The following is a 20,226-nucleotide window of genomic DNA, read 5'->3' as shown; positions in this document are numbered from 1 at the left end:
AACCACCGCCTGCACCACCGAGTCCGGAGTCCGCAGCAGCTGAGTGACGTGGTTCTTCTGGACCAGCCCGTCCAGGACGCTCTGCAGGGTACCATGGAGACACAAGACCAAACAGCTTAGCTTAGCATAGCTTAGCATGCTAACTGTCTGAACTAAGAAACACATTAGCTTAGCATAAGAATGTTAGCATGCTAACTGTCTGAACTAAGAAAGTAAACACATTAGCTTAGCATAAGAATGTTAGCATGCTAACTGTCTGAACTAAGAAAGTAAACACATTAGCTTAGCATCAGAATGTTAGCATGCTAACTGTCTGAACTGAGAAAGTAAACACATTAGCTTAGCATCAGAATGTTAGCATCATTGTGAGCATGTTAACACTCTGACTTTAGCGTTTTTTGTTGGAGATGTTTCACGCTCAGTTTATTCTAAATTAACTGAGCGCGTCATCTCCAGCTTCAGGTCTTTTCGTGCAGCATCTGTCCGCAGGTCTCCAGGTGTGACGCACCTTTTCGAAGCCCTGCTCCACCACCGTCATGTTGGGGTTGAGCTGGTTGTGAACCCGCGGCTCCGTCACGGCTTTCTTTAAGTCGTAGTTGAAGAACAGAGAGTTGAGGATGACCTGAGGACGAAGAAATGAGACGTCAGGTTTCAGGCGAGCGGCTGTGAGCGCCTGCAGGACGGACTCTGACTCACTAAGGCCGTCGCCGTGGTGATCTTCGTGCCGCCGGACGCTCCGACGACCATTTTGACTTTGTTGTCTTTGTCGAAGATGATGGTGGGACACATGGAAGACAGCGGCCTCTTTCCTGCAGCAGACAAACAGAGTTCATGTTCACGTCGAGGTTTAAACCTCTAAAAGTCACCTGGCACATTTAACGTCATGTGATCGCTCACCTGGTTGGATGAAGTTGTTGGGTGACGGAGGGATCCCGAACCCGTTGGTGATGTACGGAGAGCTGAAGTCGTCCATTTCATCGTTGAAAATGATCCCAGTCGATCGAGACATGACTTTGGAGCCGAAGCTGGAGAAATAAAATGATTAATTCAGTGATTAAAAGTTACCTGACGCACCTTAAAGTCAACGTCACGACCCCAGAGGAGGCTGGTGGCCTCAGGTTGGGCACCAGAGATTTATATTTTTCCATCTAAATGTCCCGTCTCACTCAAAGGTGTCTTTAAAAGACAAACAAATCTTGTTTCCATGGAAACAGTCACCAAAATGAGCTCATGGACGAGAGGTCGGTTCAGACGCGAGGCGACCGTCCACATCGGGAAAAACAAATTCATCTTCTCGTGTATTCATCGTGCTGCTCTTAACAAACGTGTGAAATAAACTAAAAACAAAAAAACAGACAAAAACTGTAAAATATGAATTTGGATAAATGTCAAAAACTATAAATTTACTGACTTTCAGTCGTGGTTTTGCAGATTTAAACAGCTGCATGTGACTTTCAGTCGTGGTTTTGCAGATTTAAACAGCTGCATGTTTAATTACAGATAATTGTCATTTTACATACATTTGTATGTACATTTAAAACGCATATTAATGGTGTGTGTGGGGTAAAGTTAAATAAGTTTTTTTTTTTTTAAACTGTATAATATGTTTGTATAGTTTACAAAGTATAATCTGTCATTAACAGCTTACTGCGTAAAATAACAAACTTGTAATTTTACAGGAATTTTATAAAACAGAAAAATACTGTAAAAATAAAACATATTAAAATATAATAATAATATTATTTTCTAATTATTGTAATTTGTCATTAACTCCATATAAATTTAAATTAAATATTTCAATGTAAATCAGAAAAAACAGAAAATCGTAAAAATGTGTTTTCACAGTGTGACGTAGCAGAACTGAAACTTATTTATCAAAATAAAAGATTCGTGTGACGTAGCAGAACTGAAACTTATTTATCAAAATAAAAGATTCCAGATTAAATCTTTTGTGTCAAAAGTGTATTTTCAGAAACACTTTTATTTTGAAGGAAAGGTCTTACTATAGATTAATGGTGCTGGTGGCCGCCACAGCGCTCCCGTCCTCGGCGATGACGGACAGGTGAGCCGTCCCGTGGTTGTCTGGGACGAAGTATTCCGGCTCGTAGTAGCTGTCTGGATGTGTGGTGTCATCTGTGATTTTACTGCGTATGCCGTCAGCGAAGTAGTCTGAGGTCATGTTCTGGATGAGCTGAGGGCAGCGAAACAAAGTCAGTCACACAGGCCGACAGGAAACACTGAGGTTTTTCCAAAATAAAAGTCGATTTACGAGTTACTTCGGTGATGTTGAGGTAACGAGGGTCTCCGAGTCGGCTCCTCTTGGCGTAGGCGAAGCGGAAAGCCTCGACGATGCGATGATACGTCAGAGTCTTTTCCTCCGCCGTGGAGACGCTCGTGTCCGTGAAGTTATATCCTGAAAACAGAGAAACACGCCGGCAGTGAACGCCACATTCATTACATCTCATTTCAAATGATGCCACTTTTTATTTAAAGCACGCCGTAACACTCTCTGCCCGAGCAGATGGGATGTTGACGGTGAATTAAATTTGGCAAACGAGGGACCGAGTCATTCCAGGGACGACCTGGGGAAACCTGACATCCTTTCTTCTGCACGGCTGCACAAGCACTTGGCGAGCGAGCGCCGCCACCGCCACCGCCACCGCTCACCATCCACTATGTTGAGTATGAGTGCCAGCACAGGGCCGCTGGAGGGGGCGTCTGGGACGTGCATGGTGTATTCCCCGACGTTCAGCCTCGGAGGGTCCTCGTTCAGCAAAGGCTGGTACTCCAACAAATCATCCAGGGTGATGATACCGCCTGGAACGAGACAGGAAATGTCCAAATTCATGATTTCCAGTTTGAGTCTGTAACGTAAGAATCAAGAAAACGACACAAACCTGCCGCCTGGATGTCCTCGACGATGCTCTGTGCCATCGACCCGTTATAAAAGACGTCAGGCCCTCCGTCTGCTATTCTTTGGTACGTGTCGGCCAGCTTTGGAAATTTAACAATATCATTTTCCTTCAGGATCTTTCTTTGAGAATCACAAAACACCTCACTGAAAACAAACAGAAGGAAACAGTTACAGACGCTGATGTAGCAGTGAAGACTGGCTGGTGGTCGTTGCCTTCGTTGGTTAAGGGTATGGGAAGGTCAGGGTCAGGGTTAGGGTTAGCCAATCACAGGCAGAGTAGGGTGACTGCTGGGTCACCAACTTCCATTCAAATGAATGGCCGTCATCTCAGAGTCTAGTTTGTAATACCCCCATAGAAGCATAAAAACTGTCGGTCGTGGTTTTTATGTGCCGAGAATCTTCTCAGCACGTCGGTAAGTTCGCTCAGCTTTAGTGTTTTTGCAGAGATAGATGGAAAATCTGAGACAAAGACTCTGGGTAAGTTTAACGGTAGCTATCTTCTTCATGTGTTGAAGGTCTTACCACATGTTGGCGTCTCTTTGAATGGACTCTTTGCTCTTGAAGATGGCGTGAGCCAAAGCTTTGCCGATAGGGAAACCGTCCCGAGCCAGCGCGATGCTGGGCTCGAACAGGTCCTTCCACGGCAGCCGGCCGTGTCTTTTGTGCGCCATCTCGTAACCGCGGATCTCCCCGGGAATGGCTATGGACAATCCACCTGTCGTAGAGAAACACAGGGGCTGTCTGAGTCGGTATTTTATCTCTACGTAGCAGAAGGCGCACGGGGAGATATCGAAAGGTTGTTCAGATGCCAAGAGGATCGTCTGTAAATCCGCCTGGCTCATGTCCAGAATATGATATAATCCCAACAACCTTGTACCTGTACGAGAAAGCTTGGTGTTGTTGCCGAACATGTCCTCAGTGGCGTTCATGGGCGCCGTCTCCCTTGCGTCGATGGTTTCCACCCTCCCTGTCGGGCAGGAAATGAGCACAGGTTGGTGATTTTGCTCTGGTTAACGTTTAGAGAATGTTACTTACTCACCCGTGGAAGCGTTATAGATGACAAAGTAGAGCCCCCCTCCGATGCCCATGCTGTGAGCGTTCAAAAGGCCAACACATAGCAAGGCAGCGATCGAAGCGTCCACGGCTGAACCGTTTTTCTTCAGAATATCCCTGAAAACACAAAGAAGCACTCAGCACTTAGCCAGCACGTGCAGAAACCGAACATATCGGACTCGTCTTACCTCCCAACTTCTGAACACTTTCCAGCGTCCGCAGCCACGGCAGCCTTCGAGAAGAAGTAGTCCGTCGGGGGAGGCGTGTTTTTCTTCCCCAAACCCATGAACACCCCGAGGAACAGGCTCACTGCAGCCACCATAAGGACCACCAGACCAGCAATCAGGGACTTCCCGACCATTTTCCTGAGAAAAGCGACACCCCACCTCAGTCAGACAAGATCCTTCAGCTCAGAAACGAGTGTCTTCGCCGCCAAACATCATGTCAGGAGTGGTAACCAAACCTTCACGTGAGAGACAGAGAGGAAAATACCGGACAAAAAGAAGACAGAGATCAGACGAGGCTCAGTGTGTTTGTCAGCGCTGAGGCCGGTGAGGTGTTCTTCTTTGAAGGAATATGATGTGTCATCTTTGGTTTTCAGGTGACTTAGCTCAGGTAATGAGCAGTGGTGTCTGGGTAATAAGCACGTCTCGTTTGTTTTTCCAACGTACAGACAGAGAAACAGACGAACAGATGAGCTCGTGTCCAGAGAGGCTGAAGTTCGTCTTTCTCTTTGCATTGCAACCAAGTCCAGTCGCTTCAGATCTCATCTCTCTCAAAGAACGACGACCTTCACAGAGTCCATGTCGTAACATCCTTTATACAGTCATGTGGGTTTTTAATGCAGCCTGTGCTGCCTGAGGGGTCGAAGGTCACGAACGTTCAGCTTTGGTTTTGGGCCTTGCCCTTCACGTTTCTCTGATTCTCTGATTCTTTGAATGATGTTCTGGTTTGTAGACGGTGAAATTCATTCCACAAACATTCTCAAACTGTCAATGAACTTCAACCCGTCCTTGACGTGAACGACCCTTTCAAACCCGATCATGGAGGAACACCAAGAAAAAGGTTGTAGATCTTTGAAAGGTCGTGGAAACACCCTGACGTCTCTAATCAACAGAAAACCAACGAGCAGCGCCACTTAATCACTCTCAGACTCAACATCAACATCGCTCTGGACCTCGGCCCCGTCCTCATGGATGCCTCTTTCACACCGTGAACGTGTTCTCCTGTGGCAGCTTCAGACCAGGTTTACAAAGGTCATTAAAGCTGTTTCTGCTGCCGCAGGTTTAAAACAGAGATCTGGTTTGGTTTGGGTTCAATCGATCACTTCTTAAAACCAGACGTCACTTTCTCACGTGACGGATGTTTCCTTTAACTCGGTCTCCTCTAACGCTGATGTCTGAAGGTGAGTGATGTGTTTACAGATGCAGGCCTGACTCGGTTAGATTGAGATGCACAGGTCCAACCCGTCTGTGGTACCTCAGCTAACCCAGCATGCACTCCTGTTGCTGGGCCAGGCTGATAAAGCGCTGTCAGAGAAGCCTGTGGGCTGCTGCTGTGATTGTGTCTAAATCTAATCACTACTATCCTGTTCTGGATCTTCCAGGTTCAGAGCCGCCCCAAGGAGGCGAGTTTATTTAATGGACCGAGCTGATTTATAGCGGAAGAGGACAATTACAGATCTGTTTGTTGCAGCTCACGAAAGCCTTCATGTCACTGTCAGAGCGTGGACGGCGTTTCATGAAATATCTGCTCGTATTTTTATCCAGCACAGCCGGAGGTTTCATCCTGACGTTGACGGGAGCGATGCTCAGCTAACCCACGAGCTTCCCCGTCTTTGCCGTCTCGGCTCAAATCAAATCAAACGCTTGTTCCTCTGCGACAGGTGGAACGCCGCCCTGCAGCACGACGTCATGGGTTCACGGCTGCAGTCCTTTAATGACGGGGCGTTCAAACACAGGCTGGAAGCTGGAAATGTGTCTTTCTGAGCATGTTCATTATTTAACAGTCAAGAGGTGACAGGAGGAGATGGTTCATGATCCTAACTCGGGCTTCACCACCGCTTCCTGTTCCTGTTCCTGTCATGGCGGTGTCTCTCTGACCTACATGTCGTCCTGTCACATCGTGCTGCAGTTTGACACTCAGCCAGCTGGCACATGTACAGAGGACGTGTTCGTCCTTGTAAATCAAGGAAAATTAGGAAATCGAGTGAAGAAGGTTTTTATTTTACTTTGAAGAGGAGCAATAATTTAGAAAGAAAAGCGAAGTTTGGAAGTCAAAGAAATGTTACTGCAAAGTCAAACTCCCTGTGATTTTTCATCAGTACTACAGAGTCAAATATAAAATCATAATCATAAAAACATCCTCCGAGAAAATCAGCATCAGATTCATTAGAGCATCAACCATCCTGAATCAGAGAATAAGGTCAGATCAGGATGAGAGTCCTTAAAGCCACATGATGATGATGGACCATCAAATCAGCTGTAACAGCTGTTCATGAAGCTGCACTGTAAAAAAAAGTCTCTAGATTTTACAGTGGAAAACTACGGAAGCCCTAAAGGGTCATACATACATACATACATTTATTTTATTCCAGCCGTTTTCCCGTGATAACGAGATAATTAATTTGAGATCTCGAGAAAACAAAATGATAGTCTAGTGTATTAAATCAAGTGCGCCCGTATTACAGAATGTACGGTGAGCAAACCTGTTACCACTGTAAAATCTCTCTGATCCATAATTTCTGACAAACGTTGATACACTTTGGCTCATCCTCACTCCAGTCCTGAGATCAGGTGTTCAAACCTTTGTCAGAAATTATGGATCAGAGAGATTTTACAGTGGAGTAAATATTGCACATGATGCCTTTTTCAATTCAAAATAATGAACTTTGAGGCTGAATTTCTCCAAAATGATTCAGTAAATATGCTTTATACTGAGTGAGTGAACAGTCAGGATGGTCCTGAGATCAGGTGTATCAACCTTTGTCAGAAATTATGGATCAAACTGATTTTACAGTGGTAACAGGTTTGCTCACCGTACATTCTGTAGAACGGGCGCACCTGATTTAATACACTAGACTATCGTTTTGTTTTCTTGAGATCTCGAATTAATGATCTCGTTATCACGGGAAAACGGCTGGACAAAGATGTATGCATGAATGTATGTATGTATGTATGTATGTATGACCCTTTAGGGCAGGAATAAAGAATAAAGTATTTTATATTACAGGCTGTTCATTTTACAGTAAAACACTGTCAAATTTAAAGGCATGTTTTACGGTTTAATCGAAAGTACTAATAAACTTTTACCGTAATATTAGAAAAACTTATGCGTAACGTTTTATGTGTTATTACGGTAAAATTCTGCCAACCACAGCTGACAGTTGTTTACAAGTAAAAACAGTTTTTTACCGTAATTAGAAAAAAATATACTGTATTTATTACAGCTGACAGTTGTTACCGTAAAAACTCTTAACGATCTGAGAGAAAGGCATGCTGGGAAAACGCCGTAATATTAAATGAGTTTGACAGTTTTTTCACTGTAAACAAAAGACAACATCCTGTATGTTAGAGAAGGTATACTGTAAATATTACGGCTGACAGTTTATTACCGTAAAACAACAGGTTTGTTTACAGTATAAATATATATATATATATATACAGCATTTTAAGGACATTAACACAGACTAAAGTATTTTGTAGCACAGTAAAACTCTGTGATATTTAAATGATGTTTGACACATAGAGACAAACATTTAAACTGTTTGTTTGTTTACACTGTGCATCAGGATACTGATGTGAAAGGCATGCTGGGAAATGGATGCTCTTTATTCAGTGACAGATCAAAGAATAAAGTCTGTGTGTGTCTGTTGATGCGCCTCCTCCACCTCCTCCTCCACCTCCTGTCGGGAGGCTCCTGCTGGGATTGGTCGGACGCTCCACGTTGCACAAACCCAAACAGCAGCGTAAAGGAGCCGGAGAGGATGGAGCAGGCGGAGGAGCGGCGCACGTACACCACGCTGTTGTTGTTGATGGAGGAGAAACCCGAGCAGGATGCTGGGAGGATGCTGATGGAGTAGACAGGCGGAGGCTTCCCAGACAGCACGACACACCGCGCCATGGGCTCCAGACTGAGCAGGCAGAGCAGCCTGGACAACGAGAATTTCTCCAAGAAGCGACGCAAGCGTCCGGATAGCAGCGGGGAGAGCGAGCGGGGCGGCCGGGGAGGTGGAGGAGGTGGAGGAGGTGGAGACTTTCTGTTCGCACTGATGCTCAAATCAGACAAACTGCCCGGGATGCTGCGCAGGACCAACCACAGCCCGTACATGCGGCGGGTGGCGTGGATCCGAGACATCCAGAAGCTGCTCCGAGAGCGGCGGATAGAGCCGGCGGCAGACGTGCTCAAACTGCTGAGGAAGGTGAGAGGAGTGTGTGTGTGTGCATGCAGTGTGTGTGTGTGTGTGTGTGTGTGCAGTGTGTGTGCAGTGTGTGTGTGCTGCAGCCACTAAACATCCCACAGCAACAGATGGAGATGCTGCAGGTGTCTCCTCATCCATCGTGGCCTCTCTGACCTCTGACCTCCTTGTTTGGATGAAAGTAGGCCACCATCAGAGCCGAGACACACCTGAGCCTCCATCCATCCATCCATCCATCCACGACCTGCCTCCATCCATCCATCCACGACCTGCCTCCATCCATCCATCTCCATCCTTTGTCAGTCCACGACCTGCCTCCATCCATCCATCTCCATCCTTTGTCAGAATAAGGTTTTACTGAGTGTCACCTCGAGGCAGAGGGAAGGTCACAGAGATGTTGTCGCGTTCATCGAATCATTTTTTGTCTCTTTAGCTGATGAAACTCATCAGACGACGTCAGACACTCCGTCACCGAGCCTCTAATATCATTTCATCATTTTAAAAGCGTCTGTTGCACCTGAGCCTGAAAACAGTTACAGATGTGACATCGCCACCACGTCCACCACGTCCACCGCGTCCACCACGTCCACCGCGTCCACCGCGTCCACCACGTCCTGCCTTCATCTAAAAATCAGCAATCACGCCTGTTTGCTCAAACAAACCACCTGTCAGTCAAAGTGTCCCCGCTCTTAATCCTGCATAACTTTAAGCCTTAATATAATGTGAACAGGTGAGTTGTATATAAATTCACCCTCAGTACAGTTGTCATGAACGGGGAAATTAGCTACAGAGACCAAAACTGTTTTTTGTACCAGGCTGTAAACATGTTTATTTTTGCTGTGAAGTTGGACATTTGGACATGGGGACTTATGGAGACTGACTCACTTCTGGAGCCAGCCTCAAGTGGACGTTAGAGGAACTGCAGTTTTCGGCACTAGACGTAGAACATGTTACACAAAGTCCGATATCTGAAGCCGTCAGCTCAGACTTCTGTTTCTGTCGACCTTTATAAACAGCTGAAGCTGAACCATCGTCAGCTGACGGTTTATGAAACCTCTTTTGGTTTCTACTCGGCCTGTTGCAACCAAAGTCGGCTCAAACGTGACCGATCGGTACAACTCGGACTATGAACGAAGACCGGGATCTTGCTCGAATGCGTTTATGTTTGTTTATGCTGCTGGTTTGTTCTTTAAGCCGTTCCTTGACCTAGGATGAGGTCCAAGAGTTTGATCTCTGAACCCAACGATGATTTAAACTCTGAGGGCGATGATCGACTTCTGGACTTCAAGTGTTGCCAGCGGATGTTCGGAAAACGGATATCTGGGCCAAGACTTCTCTCTGTTCTATAACCAGATATCTCAGACAATGCTTTCCAACTCTCCAATCAGACTGTTGCAACCAAAGTCGGCTCAAACGTGACCGATCGTACAACTCGGACTACAGACGAAGACCAGAACCTTCCATGAAAGCCTCTGGCTGTGGTTTGGACGTGCAGCATTAAAAACACGTGTCGCTGTGACAGCAGATCTCATTTGTTTGCTCGCCCTCAGGCCTGCTCTGTCTTTGAGCTGTCGGCCAATCCGGCGTTAATTACTGAGAAGCGTTGAGTGGAACCTGCTTAATCAAGCCGAGCAGATAAACCGGACAGCCTCGTCACAGGGGACGCAGCTCGCTTCCTCTAAACGAGCTCAGCTTTTATTAAATCAGCATTGCTTCATCTTCAGGCGGCGTCTGGGACAGATTCAGCTCTGTGCATTTAAAGTCACGGCGAGTCGGAAGGTGTTTCGTGGATTCGTGCCGCGCTCGCACGTGGCGATCGATCGTGTCGTGAGATATTTTTATACCAGCGGGGCCGAAGCCGCCGGGTTCAGTCTGTTTACTGCTGCCTCGTTAGAAAGACGAGCTGCCAGCCTCCCACTCAGACTGTCTGTTACAATCAATGCCGATTGTGTGGAGGTCTGTGCAGCGTCTCATTAAAGCTTCACGGGGTCTCGGCGTCGTAGTTCGAGCGCGGACGTGTTGATGAAGGTTCAGCTGAAAGCTCCGCTTGGATTGGTCGTATTTATGACGTGACAGCTGTCAGTCGTGTTTTCGGTCACGGTTACTCGAAGTTTCACGTGTTGAAAATAACGTGACCCGCACAGCGAGCAACCGTCACCCATGATGCTAACCAGCTTGTTGTTTCCAAATCACCCCGTCAATCAACGCCACGCCGAGCCGCAGACCAACCCGCAGACCGCCAATGAGAACGATTAAAACTGAAATAAATCAAGCGCTCCTTTAAATGTGTCTCAGTACGTTCAGTCCTTTTAAAGTTCAGGAAAATCACCATGAGTGCGTCTACGAGCTTTTCCCATCAGCTCAGGTTGGAGTGTGCAGACAGAGCTGGATCCTCATGCAGGTGAGATTAAAAAGCCACAGCAGCGTTCCCTGTGTTCCCGCAGACTCGGCTCTCCGGCTGCAGATGAAACAGCTTCCTGTCTCCTGTGATGAATATTTAAAATCCAAACACTTCTTTCATCTTCCCGTCTCGAGTCACGTTTCCATCACATCAGCTCCACAGTCACACGTTTAACTCCAGGTGTTCAGGGTGTAGTCTGATGCATGTCCTCTGCTTTGTGTCTGCTCTGTCAGGATCTCGGCCTGGAAGGAAGCTCGCTCAACGACATCTTGTACAAAAACGCCGCCTTCCTCAACCTGGTCGACCCGATCTCACACGAGCTGCTGCTCAGCCTCGCTCGAGAGATGCAGTGTCCCAAAAAGGTCGGTTTGACTTTGAATCAGGTTCATCGAAGAATCTGTCTCAGTGTTTTTGCTGCATGTTGAAGATATTTGTGCAAAGTATTCACCAGGTGGTGTGCAGAACCTTCAGAGTGCTGGTCCACCTTCAGGGGACTTCAAACCAGGTTTACTTTAAGACATGAAGGTCTTTGAATGTATCATCATGTGCAGTCACAAAAACCAGCTCATCCAGAACATCTCATCGGGTTTGGGTCGCTGTCCTGTTGAAAATCAAATGATGGTCCCACTAAACTCAAACCAGATGCAAAGACCAGGCGCAGCATCCAAGACCATCTGAGGCCAGTTTGAGGACCATCACAGCTCCTCCACATGTAGATACCATCTGTTCCCCTTACATTCAAAGTTCTTGATGTTTTCATGACCTTCATGTCTTCGAGTTAAACTCATTGGATGAGGAGGCGTGTCCAAACTTTGGACCGGTCCTGTAAACGTGCCTCTCTGGACCTTCGTGTGATGGTTCAGTAACGAGTTCTGCAGATCGATGAAAATCCAATCATGCGACGTTATCGACTCACATTTCCACAGACGGACGGCTGAGCAGAATTCATGTTGCTGATGAGCAGCTCGACGTTAAAGAGGATGTCAGTGCACAGGACGGTGAACAATCGAGCAGCGTGTTGGATCTCACGTCCTGTGCACGTCTGTGTTTCCACTGATGCACACTGCATGTGATTAGATTTCCTGCTGCACCAGGCGGCTGAACTGTGTTTCTGTTCGAGAGCAGCTGAAGGCGTCACGAATAATAACAAACTCTGCTCATGTGAAAGATATTACAGGAGAGTTTAAAATAAAGATGTTTGAGGACGCTCGCTGTGCTCTCGCCCCACAGGATGCAGACACCATCAAGTCTTCGGATAAGATCTGCAGACAGCTGATCTACCACCTGACCCCGCACTCCAAGTGGCTGAGGCAGAGCATGTCCAGACGGAAATCCCAGGCCTGGTGAGCCCCCCCGCCCCCCGTCCAGACATCCAGATAAATCTGCAGCTCGGCGCTGACGTCAACTGTACACTGTAAAAAAACATGTGATGGAAAACTGCAAAACCAGTAAAAGACTGGAAATTAAATATGACCATCACATTTAAAAACCTTTATTTAGACTGTGAGTTTACAGTAAAACACTGTAATATTTCATATTTGCTGGTCTTTTACTGTGATGGTTTGGCAGTTTATCACATTAAACATAATTTTACTGTAATATTAGAAAGTTGTACTGTATTTATTACAGTACAACTTTCTAATATTACAGTAAAACACTGTAATATTTAAAGGCGTCTGTCATGGTACGTGAAGTCAACAGTACTAACGTCCTTTTACCGTAATATCAGAAAAAGTTCAAAGCTAAATTCACAGCTGACAGCTGTTTTTCTTTTTTACAGTACAATATAGTCATATTTCTAGCTGTTTTTCTTTTTTACAGTACAATATAGTCATATTTCTACACGTCATTTTAATAACGTATAAAAGAAGAAAGTCGTATTTTACATTGGAGACTGTGAGTTTACAGTAAAACACTGTGATATTTCATATTTGCTGGTCTTTTACTGTGATGGTTTGGCAGTTTATCACAGTAAACATCATTTTACTGTAATATTATAAAGTTGTACTGTATTTATTACAGTACCAGCTTGCAGCCACAGTTTTGTTTTACAGTGCACAGCTGACATTGAAGCAGGACAGAGCTGACCACGGGCTGACCTGACGGGGACGCCATGGTTACCACGGCTGTCAATCATCTTTGTTTTTTTTGTTTTTTTAAAGTGTGCGTCGCCGCCGGCCTCTTCAGAAAGTGGCACGGCGACAGATCCGTCCATCTGTCGGCTGGAGAGCTGAAACGTGATCACACTTTGATGTGCAGATGATGGAGGGAGAGAGTCTGTTTCTGTGTTTCTGCTCTCATGACTCTTCTTATTCTGCAGAGGATGAAAATAATAAAGATGCGAACACGGAGAGATGAGACGTTCACTGTCAGTCCGTCCGTTTGGTATCAGGATCAGACGGTCTTTGTTACGTCGTGCATGTTAAATTCAGCCCAGAAGAACAAAGACTGACCCGGCAGCGTCTCTGCAGATGTGACATACATTCATACCGCTGGTTTTCACTGAGTCATGTTGTTGGCTTCATGAGAGACGGTCTGACGCTGGCTGAGACAGCAGGAGCAACATGAATCATTAAAGCAGAAGTCCACCTTAAAACTGAGTCTTAACGCCGCCGTGACAGAAAGAGGCGAGACACATTTCTGAAGGAAGCACTGCTCGATATGAAAGCAGCGAGTAATAAAATCCTGACATGAACGTTCAGTCAGCTCGAAGATCTGAAGCTGCAGACTGTCTAAAACCTGGACATAGTCTCCGTGACGTCCCCGCAGACTGTCTAAAACCTGGACGTAGTCTCTGTGACTGCAGACTGTCTAAAACTGGACGTAGTCTCTAAGACTGTCACAGACTGTCTAAAACCTGGACGTAGTCTCTGAGACGTCCCTACAGACTGTCTAAAACCTGGACGTAGTCTCCTGGCTGAGCGTCCTTTTTACTTAAAACATGTTTAAATGTGTTTTTGCTTTCTTTAACCTCCATGTGTTTGTCTGCAGGAGGTTTCTGTGTTCTCGGGAACAGCTCAGTCCATCTGAATCCTTCATTATCCAGCATTAGCGCTGCTCTAAATACTGTACACACATTTCTGACTGAATTAATGTCTGAATCTCAGTAATCCTGTTAATCTATCCAACTCGTTTGTTTGCTCCGACTGTCGTCGTTGTTTTGCAGCGACCCACAAACGCCGCGAGGCGCTCGCACCTTATTTCATGCGAGCGTAAAAACACTTCGACCTTTCCCCTGGTCTGACCTCGTGATTATCGTCTCTCAGAAACAAGAAGAACTCGTCTTTCAGTCTGCACGTCACAGTCAGGGCTCAGACTTTACACTGTGCACCGGAGCATGTCGTGCACGTTACAGCTTCCTCTGAGGCCGTCACTCATTTTCACTGATTGCTTCAGCTTCAGGCCGACACACCAGCAAAATACAGAATCAGATCCCAGAGAGGACGGAGAGGCCGGATCAGCTCCTCGGGTCCAAAGCGAGCAAAGAGACCCGGAGGTGAAATCTGTGTCTGTGGTGATATGGACTGTGAGACCTGCACCATGAAGGACAATGAGGCTGCGAGTGGTTCCTGTTACCAACACAACACGGCAACAGTCTCAGTCTCAGTCTCAGGTCAGACATCAGAGGAAATGACTCTGCAGAAATCACCAGAGTGACTCGTCTGTTAGCATCCAAATACGAACGTTTAATAACTCATAAGACCGAAATCAACGTCCCTGCAGACTGTCTATAACTGGACATAGTCTCCAAGACGTCCCCGCAGACTGTCTAAAACTGGACGTAGTCTCTGTGACGTCCCCGCAGACTGTCTAAAACTGGACGTAGTCTCCGTGACGTCCCCGCAGACTGTCTAAAACCTGGACGTAGTCTCCGAGACGTCCCCACAGACTGTCTAAAACCTGGACGTAGTCTCTGAGACGTCACCGCAGACCGTCTAAAACCTGGACGGAGTCTCTGAGACGTCACCGCAGACCGTCTAAAACCTGGACGTAGTCTCCGAGACGTCCCCACAGACTGTCTAAAACCTGGACGTAGTCTCCATGACGTCCCCGCAGGTTTCATGTTTGTGTGCTTGGCTTAGCTTAGCATAAAGATGGATGTCCTCTCTCTGGCGCTCGTCGTTGGCTCGGTCTCGGTGTCCTCAGGACTTCGTGTGTTGAACTTGCTGTTACTGAATTTATCTGTGACGCTGATTCGGTGTCGGCCTGAATCTCGGCCTCCTCTGCCGCCCCCTGACTCACTGTGACATCCTCTGCAGTCGCTGTCGCTCCCGATGCTCCGAAGTGTTTCTTCTTTTTGGTCACGGTGAAAATGGATCACACACACACACACACACACACACACACACACACAGACTAAAAACAGACTCATATGAGATAGAGACGAGTCTGCTGGATCTGTAACGTCCTCCACAGACTCTGAAGTCTTCATGGTGTTGGTCTCTGTTTGTCTTTCCTCAGACAGAGACTACGTCATAACAAAATGTTTCATCTGCAGTAAAAACATGCGACATATGCTCGACTAACCCGTGAGTCACGACTTCCTGCTGCTCACGTAACAAATGATGAAGTCTCGATGAGTTCGCGGATCATCAGCTAATGATTGTTGATTCTCAGTTAATTCATGCGTTCGTTTATAAGCCACCAAATTAGCAGGAATCCAGTTACAGACAGAACGTCTCTCTGAAAACAGAAACATGAAGCAGTCCTGACCCGTCCAGGCCTGGACTCAGACCTCTGAAGACACCAAGACGTTGGTGGTCCTGGAAGTTTGGAGGTGGACCTCCATGGATCAGACTTGTTTGACGATTGGATTGAGTCAACACCTCGTTGTCTTCCTCAAACCGTTCTTGAAGCATCACAGAGGCCATCATGAAATACTGCTGCCATCACACTGCCTGACACCCCGACCATCGAACTGCGACATGCTGGGTGCTCTGACGCCTTTCTAGCATGAACTTCTTCAGCAGTTTGAGCTACAGGAGCTCTCCTGTCGGCCTTGGCCATTCATGACCCTGTCACCAGTCTTTGGACCACTTTTGATCGGTACTGACCACTTGGTCTTGGTCTCAGGACTACTTTGTGAAGGTATCAGACAAAGATGACAAGTCAAGACCAGAACTGTGGAGATATCACCAGAGTTTCCCAGTAATCACCTGAACATGTCTAGTTTTTTTCTTTCGATACTCTGGTCTCGTCTCTGTCTCGCCCTACCTCGGTCTTCACTTTGTCTCGACACTTGTCAATTTTTGTTCTTGTCTCGGCCTCGATACACTCTGGTCTTAGTCTCGCCCTGCCTTGGTCTTGGTCTTGGTCTTTTCTTGGTTTTAACTTGGTCTCAACCCCTCAGACTCTCAGTCTTGATACTCCGGTCTTGACTTAGTCTCGACACCTTAAATTCTCGGTCTTGTCTCACCCTGCCTTGGTCTTGGTCTTAGTCTTGGTCTTAGTCTTGGTCTTGGTCTTAGTCTTGGTCTTGACTACAACGCTGCTGTCGAAGTTTTGGGTCTTTTCTCTGATTATAAACAAACGCATGAAGTCACAAATGTTTAACTGATGACAGTAATCACATGAAGTCAGACCTCATCATTTATTCATGTTGCAGCGTAACTTCATCATCGTTAAGTTTTAGGTTCCGTACGCAGAGTCACATGAAGGGAAACGTTTCACCTCAATCTGTCAGCAGCGTTTAGAACCATCAGCTTCAAACGAGTTTCCAACAGATTCGTCTCTAAATATAAAAGAGTTCGACCGTCTTCTATTTTAAGTTTTATCGTCTTCCTGCTGTGAGGAGCTCAGCGCTCTCCGGCTGTCGGAGCTTGAAGCTCAGCTCGCTCGGATGTTTTGGCTCTTCTGTTTACACGAGTAAATCCTCCATGAGTCTCTGTCAGCCTCCGCTCAGCCCCTTTATCCAACACAGGAAACACAACATGAAACCAGGCCTCGCTCCATGAATCATCCAAATAACTTCTCTCTTTCTCTTTGCCCTGACAGTCTGAAGACGACCCTACAGAAGAAGCTGTCCAGCGACTCGGTCGACCTGTCCGGCATCCCCCTGTCCACCCGCGACGTCCGCCAGGTCGCCTTCTACCTCCAGAACAACAGAGACAGCGTGGTGGCCGTGGACATCAGCTTCACCGAGCTCCAGGACGAGAACCTGAGGATTCTCCTGCCTCTGCTCGCCTCGCTGCCCAAACTCAGCACCTTAGCCCTCAATGGTAACCGCCTCACCCTGGCGATCCTCAAAGACCTCACCGAGATGCTCAAAGACCCCAAGATGTTCTCCAACCTGGCCTGGATCGACCTGGGCAATAATGTGGATATATTCACCATGCCTCAGCCGCTGCTGGTCGCCCTGCGTCGGCGCTGTAGCCTGAAGAGCAGCTTACCGACCATCTACGAGTACACCGAGGGTCAACCCTACTGCTACCACCTGGAGACGTCCATCGAGGAGCCCAGCCACTACGAGGAGGAGGAGGACGACGACGAAGAGGCCGAGGATGACGAGGACGACATGGGGAACAAATTCGAGCTGGAGCCGTGGGCTTTGGGGGAGAAGCAGCTCTCCAAAGACTTCACCCTCCACTACTGCGAGAGGTGATGAGGCGACGCTTTTCAACCGTGGTTGAAGCGTCGTCCCGCGGCACTCTGTTAACTTCCTTCGCCCTTTTCACACCACGAGCCCGGTCACCCTGCCTTCATCCGGAGGCACGAGGGGAGACCCACATTGTGAACTTCTCGTCCCGACACCGGCTACCAAAGCTAATCCTAACCATCTCTGAGTTAACCCACACAAAGATGACAGTGACGGTCACAGGGCGGCGGCGGCAGCGGCGGACTTACTGTGTTGGTGGATGGCGCTCTTGGGAAGAAGGTGCGGTTTCATTGGAGGGGGGGCTGGATGAGTTAATGAACCGGTGCTCTCCTCTCTCTCTTTCTCCCCGTCTCTCTCTCTCTCTCTCTCTCTCTCTGATAGCGACAGCTGAAGAGCCAATCCCAAGGAAGTTCAGATCAGTTGGTTGGATGGAGGAGCAGCATCCCGGCGGTAGCTGAAGTGGAGGTTTAGTTTGGTCCCTCTGGGTTCTCTACCAGGACTGAGACTATCTCTGGCAGGCAGGGTCTAGCTCCACCATTGTGTGTTCTCTGTTAATCTCTCAACAAAAGCTATGACACAAGTTCAACAGACTATACAGCCGACGAACCGTCACGTGACGCCGGCAAAACTGCTAGGTCAAGACTTTTCGCGTTTTCCCCCCCTTTCCAAATGTCCACTTGTGAATACCCGCGCACACCCTTGTGTAGATGTAAATGAGGACACACAAAACACGGCTCTGTTGTTGTTTCCACGGGCTATTTTTGTGCACTTTGGGTGAACAAAGCAATCTTAGAAGACAACAGGTAGGACTCAACAATGGGTAGATTGTTTTTTGTACTTATGCCTAAATGCTGGTATTCACCTCTTTGTAATTATGGAGCTGTTGTAGTCATCACCAGTGTTTCCGTGTATTTACGATGGACCACCGAGTCTTAGCCTGTCCCACTGCCGTTTGTCTCTATGGATATGTTTTCTGTTGTCTGTTGCACATCACTGAGTTAAAACTGACCGACACACTGCAGCGCACTTTAAGGGGACTACTTTTTCCATCCGTGTACATCGAACGCGCACCTCTTTAAGGTTAACACGACCAAAATGTCTCCTGATTGTCAGAAGGATCACCTGCATCACCCGATATATAATCAATGTTTAAGTGTTTGTTCTGCGTGTTTGTAACCGTAAACTGTCTGTAATTATTTAAAGTTTTGGTGTCTTTTGTCGGTAATTATAATAACGACTATGAAACTAAGCGCAGTGACCTCCGACTGTGAGCTTGTCCAATGTTTGGCGATGGAGAGCGCTGTTCATTTTGGTTCGTAGTTGACGTGCGTCGACATCAAACTCCTCCTTGTAACCTGTGTGTACTTGTCTCATGCCAAACACTGACTGCCAATAAAAAGAACCCAACCGAGTAGTGATGTGTGCTTTTATTTTGAAGGGCTTGATATCTAGGTCAGCTGCTCGCAGGAAGATTAGTCCACAAATGGGGCAATAATAAAAGCAATCACCTCGGTGGTCATCGCGTGACGCCTTTACCCATGATCCTCTCCTAGAAACTTTGCCAGACATGCTAATGTGGCATTTGCAACAGGTGGCTGCTATAAGGTCAGGGCACAGTGTGACTGTCGCACCCCCCGAGGTCCAAATACCATGTGACGTGGCAATCATCAGGATCTTATTATGTGACCTTTTCCTTCCAGCGTTGATTTATTTTTTTGCGCTTCAATCGCGTGAAAACATCTCTGATCGTATCGTGTTTGCGGCGCTCTCTCGTGTTCGTATGAGCCTTTTTTTGGATCTGATTGTTTCGCTCCAGCTGCACAGAGACGACAAAATAATTAATGAAAAACAACAAAGAGATTCTCTCTGCTGATTGTTCATCGACAGCAGCGACCTCGAGGTTAAAGGCATCGACGGCCGGCTGACGGTCACAAAAAAACACTTTCAGGTCGTTTGTCGTCGACTGCAACCAGGATTTATTTAAGCAATATCACATGAGAGGGAGTGCTGTTATACTGAATATCAGCACAACAGTATAACAGCATCAGAAGATACAGTACCAGTTAGAGTAACGCAGTACAACTTCTAATATTATTTATTTTTGAACATTTTGTCAAACACCGTATGGTGTTAGTAATATGACACCATACGGACACAGTGTCATGTTACTAACTAGAAATATGACACCGTAATGTCTCCAAACTACGGCCCGCGGGCCACATCCAGCCCGCCTAAACAATTGGAGTGGTCCACTTAACGATCCCAAACAATCCCTCTAAACATGGCCTATTTTTCAAAATTGCATTTTCCTATTATAAAATATCCACACTTAATGATTAAGCTTGGCATTCTGATTAAAATCTACCTTATTTACGAACTATTTCATCCCCTCACACAATGGTATATTCCGACGTGACTTTGCTCGTGATCAACTTCCGCGCAGTCTGCCCGGGGGATTCAACTCGGCGGGTCAGGGACGGCCGCTCGGTGCGGGAGGATCCCCTCATGGGACCTCTCCCCGACGGCTCTGGGTCGGCTTGGAAAGGCTCGGGGGGCGAAGGTGGCTCAGCGCCATCCTGCCTGGACCTCGCCGCTTCCCGGGGCCGTGGACTTAGTGCTCGCTGCGCCCTCTCCGTGACTGTCGGATCACAACGTATCGCAACTTTCACTTCCTCCCGCAACAAAAATGTAAAAAGCAACTTTAACCACAATTTTTTGGAAAACCTCATGCAACATCAGGGATTTTAGGCCGCAACTATTTCAAAAAAGTCTGTGAAATCCTGGTGGGACTGATATCATTTCAGTTATAGACTGACCCCGGCCCCCCATCACAGAAAGGAAGTTGA

General features: G+C 47.0%; 2 protein-coding genes across 2 annotated transcripts; one reads left to right on the top strand and one right to left on the bottom strand.

Moving 5' to 3' along the window:
• Positions 1–144: 144 nt before the first annotated feature.
• Positions 145–6,246, bottom strand: ggt1a (gamma-glutamyltransferase 1a). Its single transcript, XM_027278483.1, has 11 exons — positions 4,156–6,246; positions 3,954–4,084; positions 3,792–3,881; positions 3,437–3,629; positions 2,898–3,058; positions 2,668–2,817; positions 2,277–2,413; positions 2,004–2,191; positions 898–1,025; positions 697–809; positions 145–622 (listed from the first exon to the last, which is right to left on the bottom strand). Exons 1-11 carry the CDS (start codon positions 4,326–4,328, stop codon positions 434–436), a joined length of 1,653 nt encoding a protein of 550 aa, XP_027134284.1. The 5' UTR covers positions 4,329–6,246; the 3' UTR covers positions 145–433.
• A 1,532-nt stretch (positions 6,247–7,778) lies between these two features.
• lrrc75ba (leucine rich repeat containing 75Ba) lies at positions 7,779–18,786 on the top strand. The gene is made up of 4 exons (XM_027278484.1): positions 7,779–8,387; positions 11,019–11,147; positions 12,016–12,128; positions 16,780–18,786. Exons 1-4 carry the CDS (start codon positions 8,088–8,090, stop codon positions 17,384–17,386), a joined length of 1,149 nt encoding a protein of 382 aa, XP_027134285.1. The 5' UTR covers positions 7,779–8,087; the 3' UTR covers positions 17,387–18,786.
• Positions 18,787–20,226: the final 1,440 nt, after the last annotated feature.

This window comes from Larimichthys crocea, chromosome III (genome assembly GCF_000972845.2).
Source record: "Larimichthys crocea isolate SSNF chromosome III, L_crocea_2.0, whole genome shotgun sequence".
Classification (NCBI taxonomy): Eukaryota; Metazoa; Chordata; class Actinopteri; family Sciaenidae; genus Larimichthys; species Larimichthys crocea.
The sequence above is the reverse complement of the archived record's forward strand: the minus strand, read 5'-3'. Positions and strand labels throughout refer to the sequence as shown.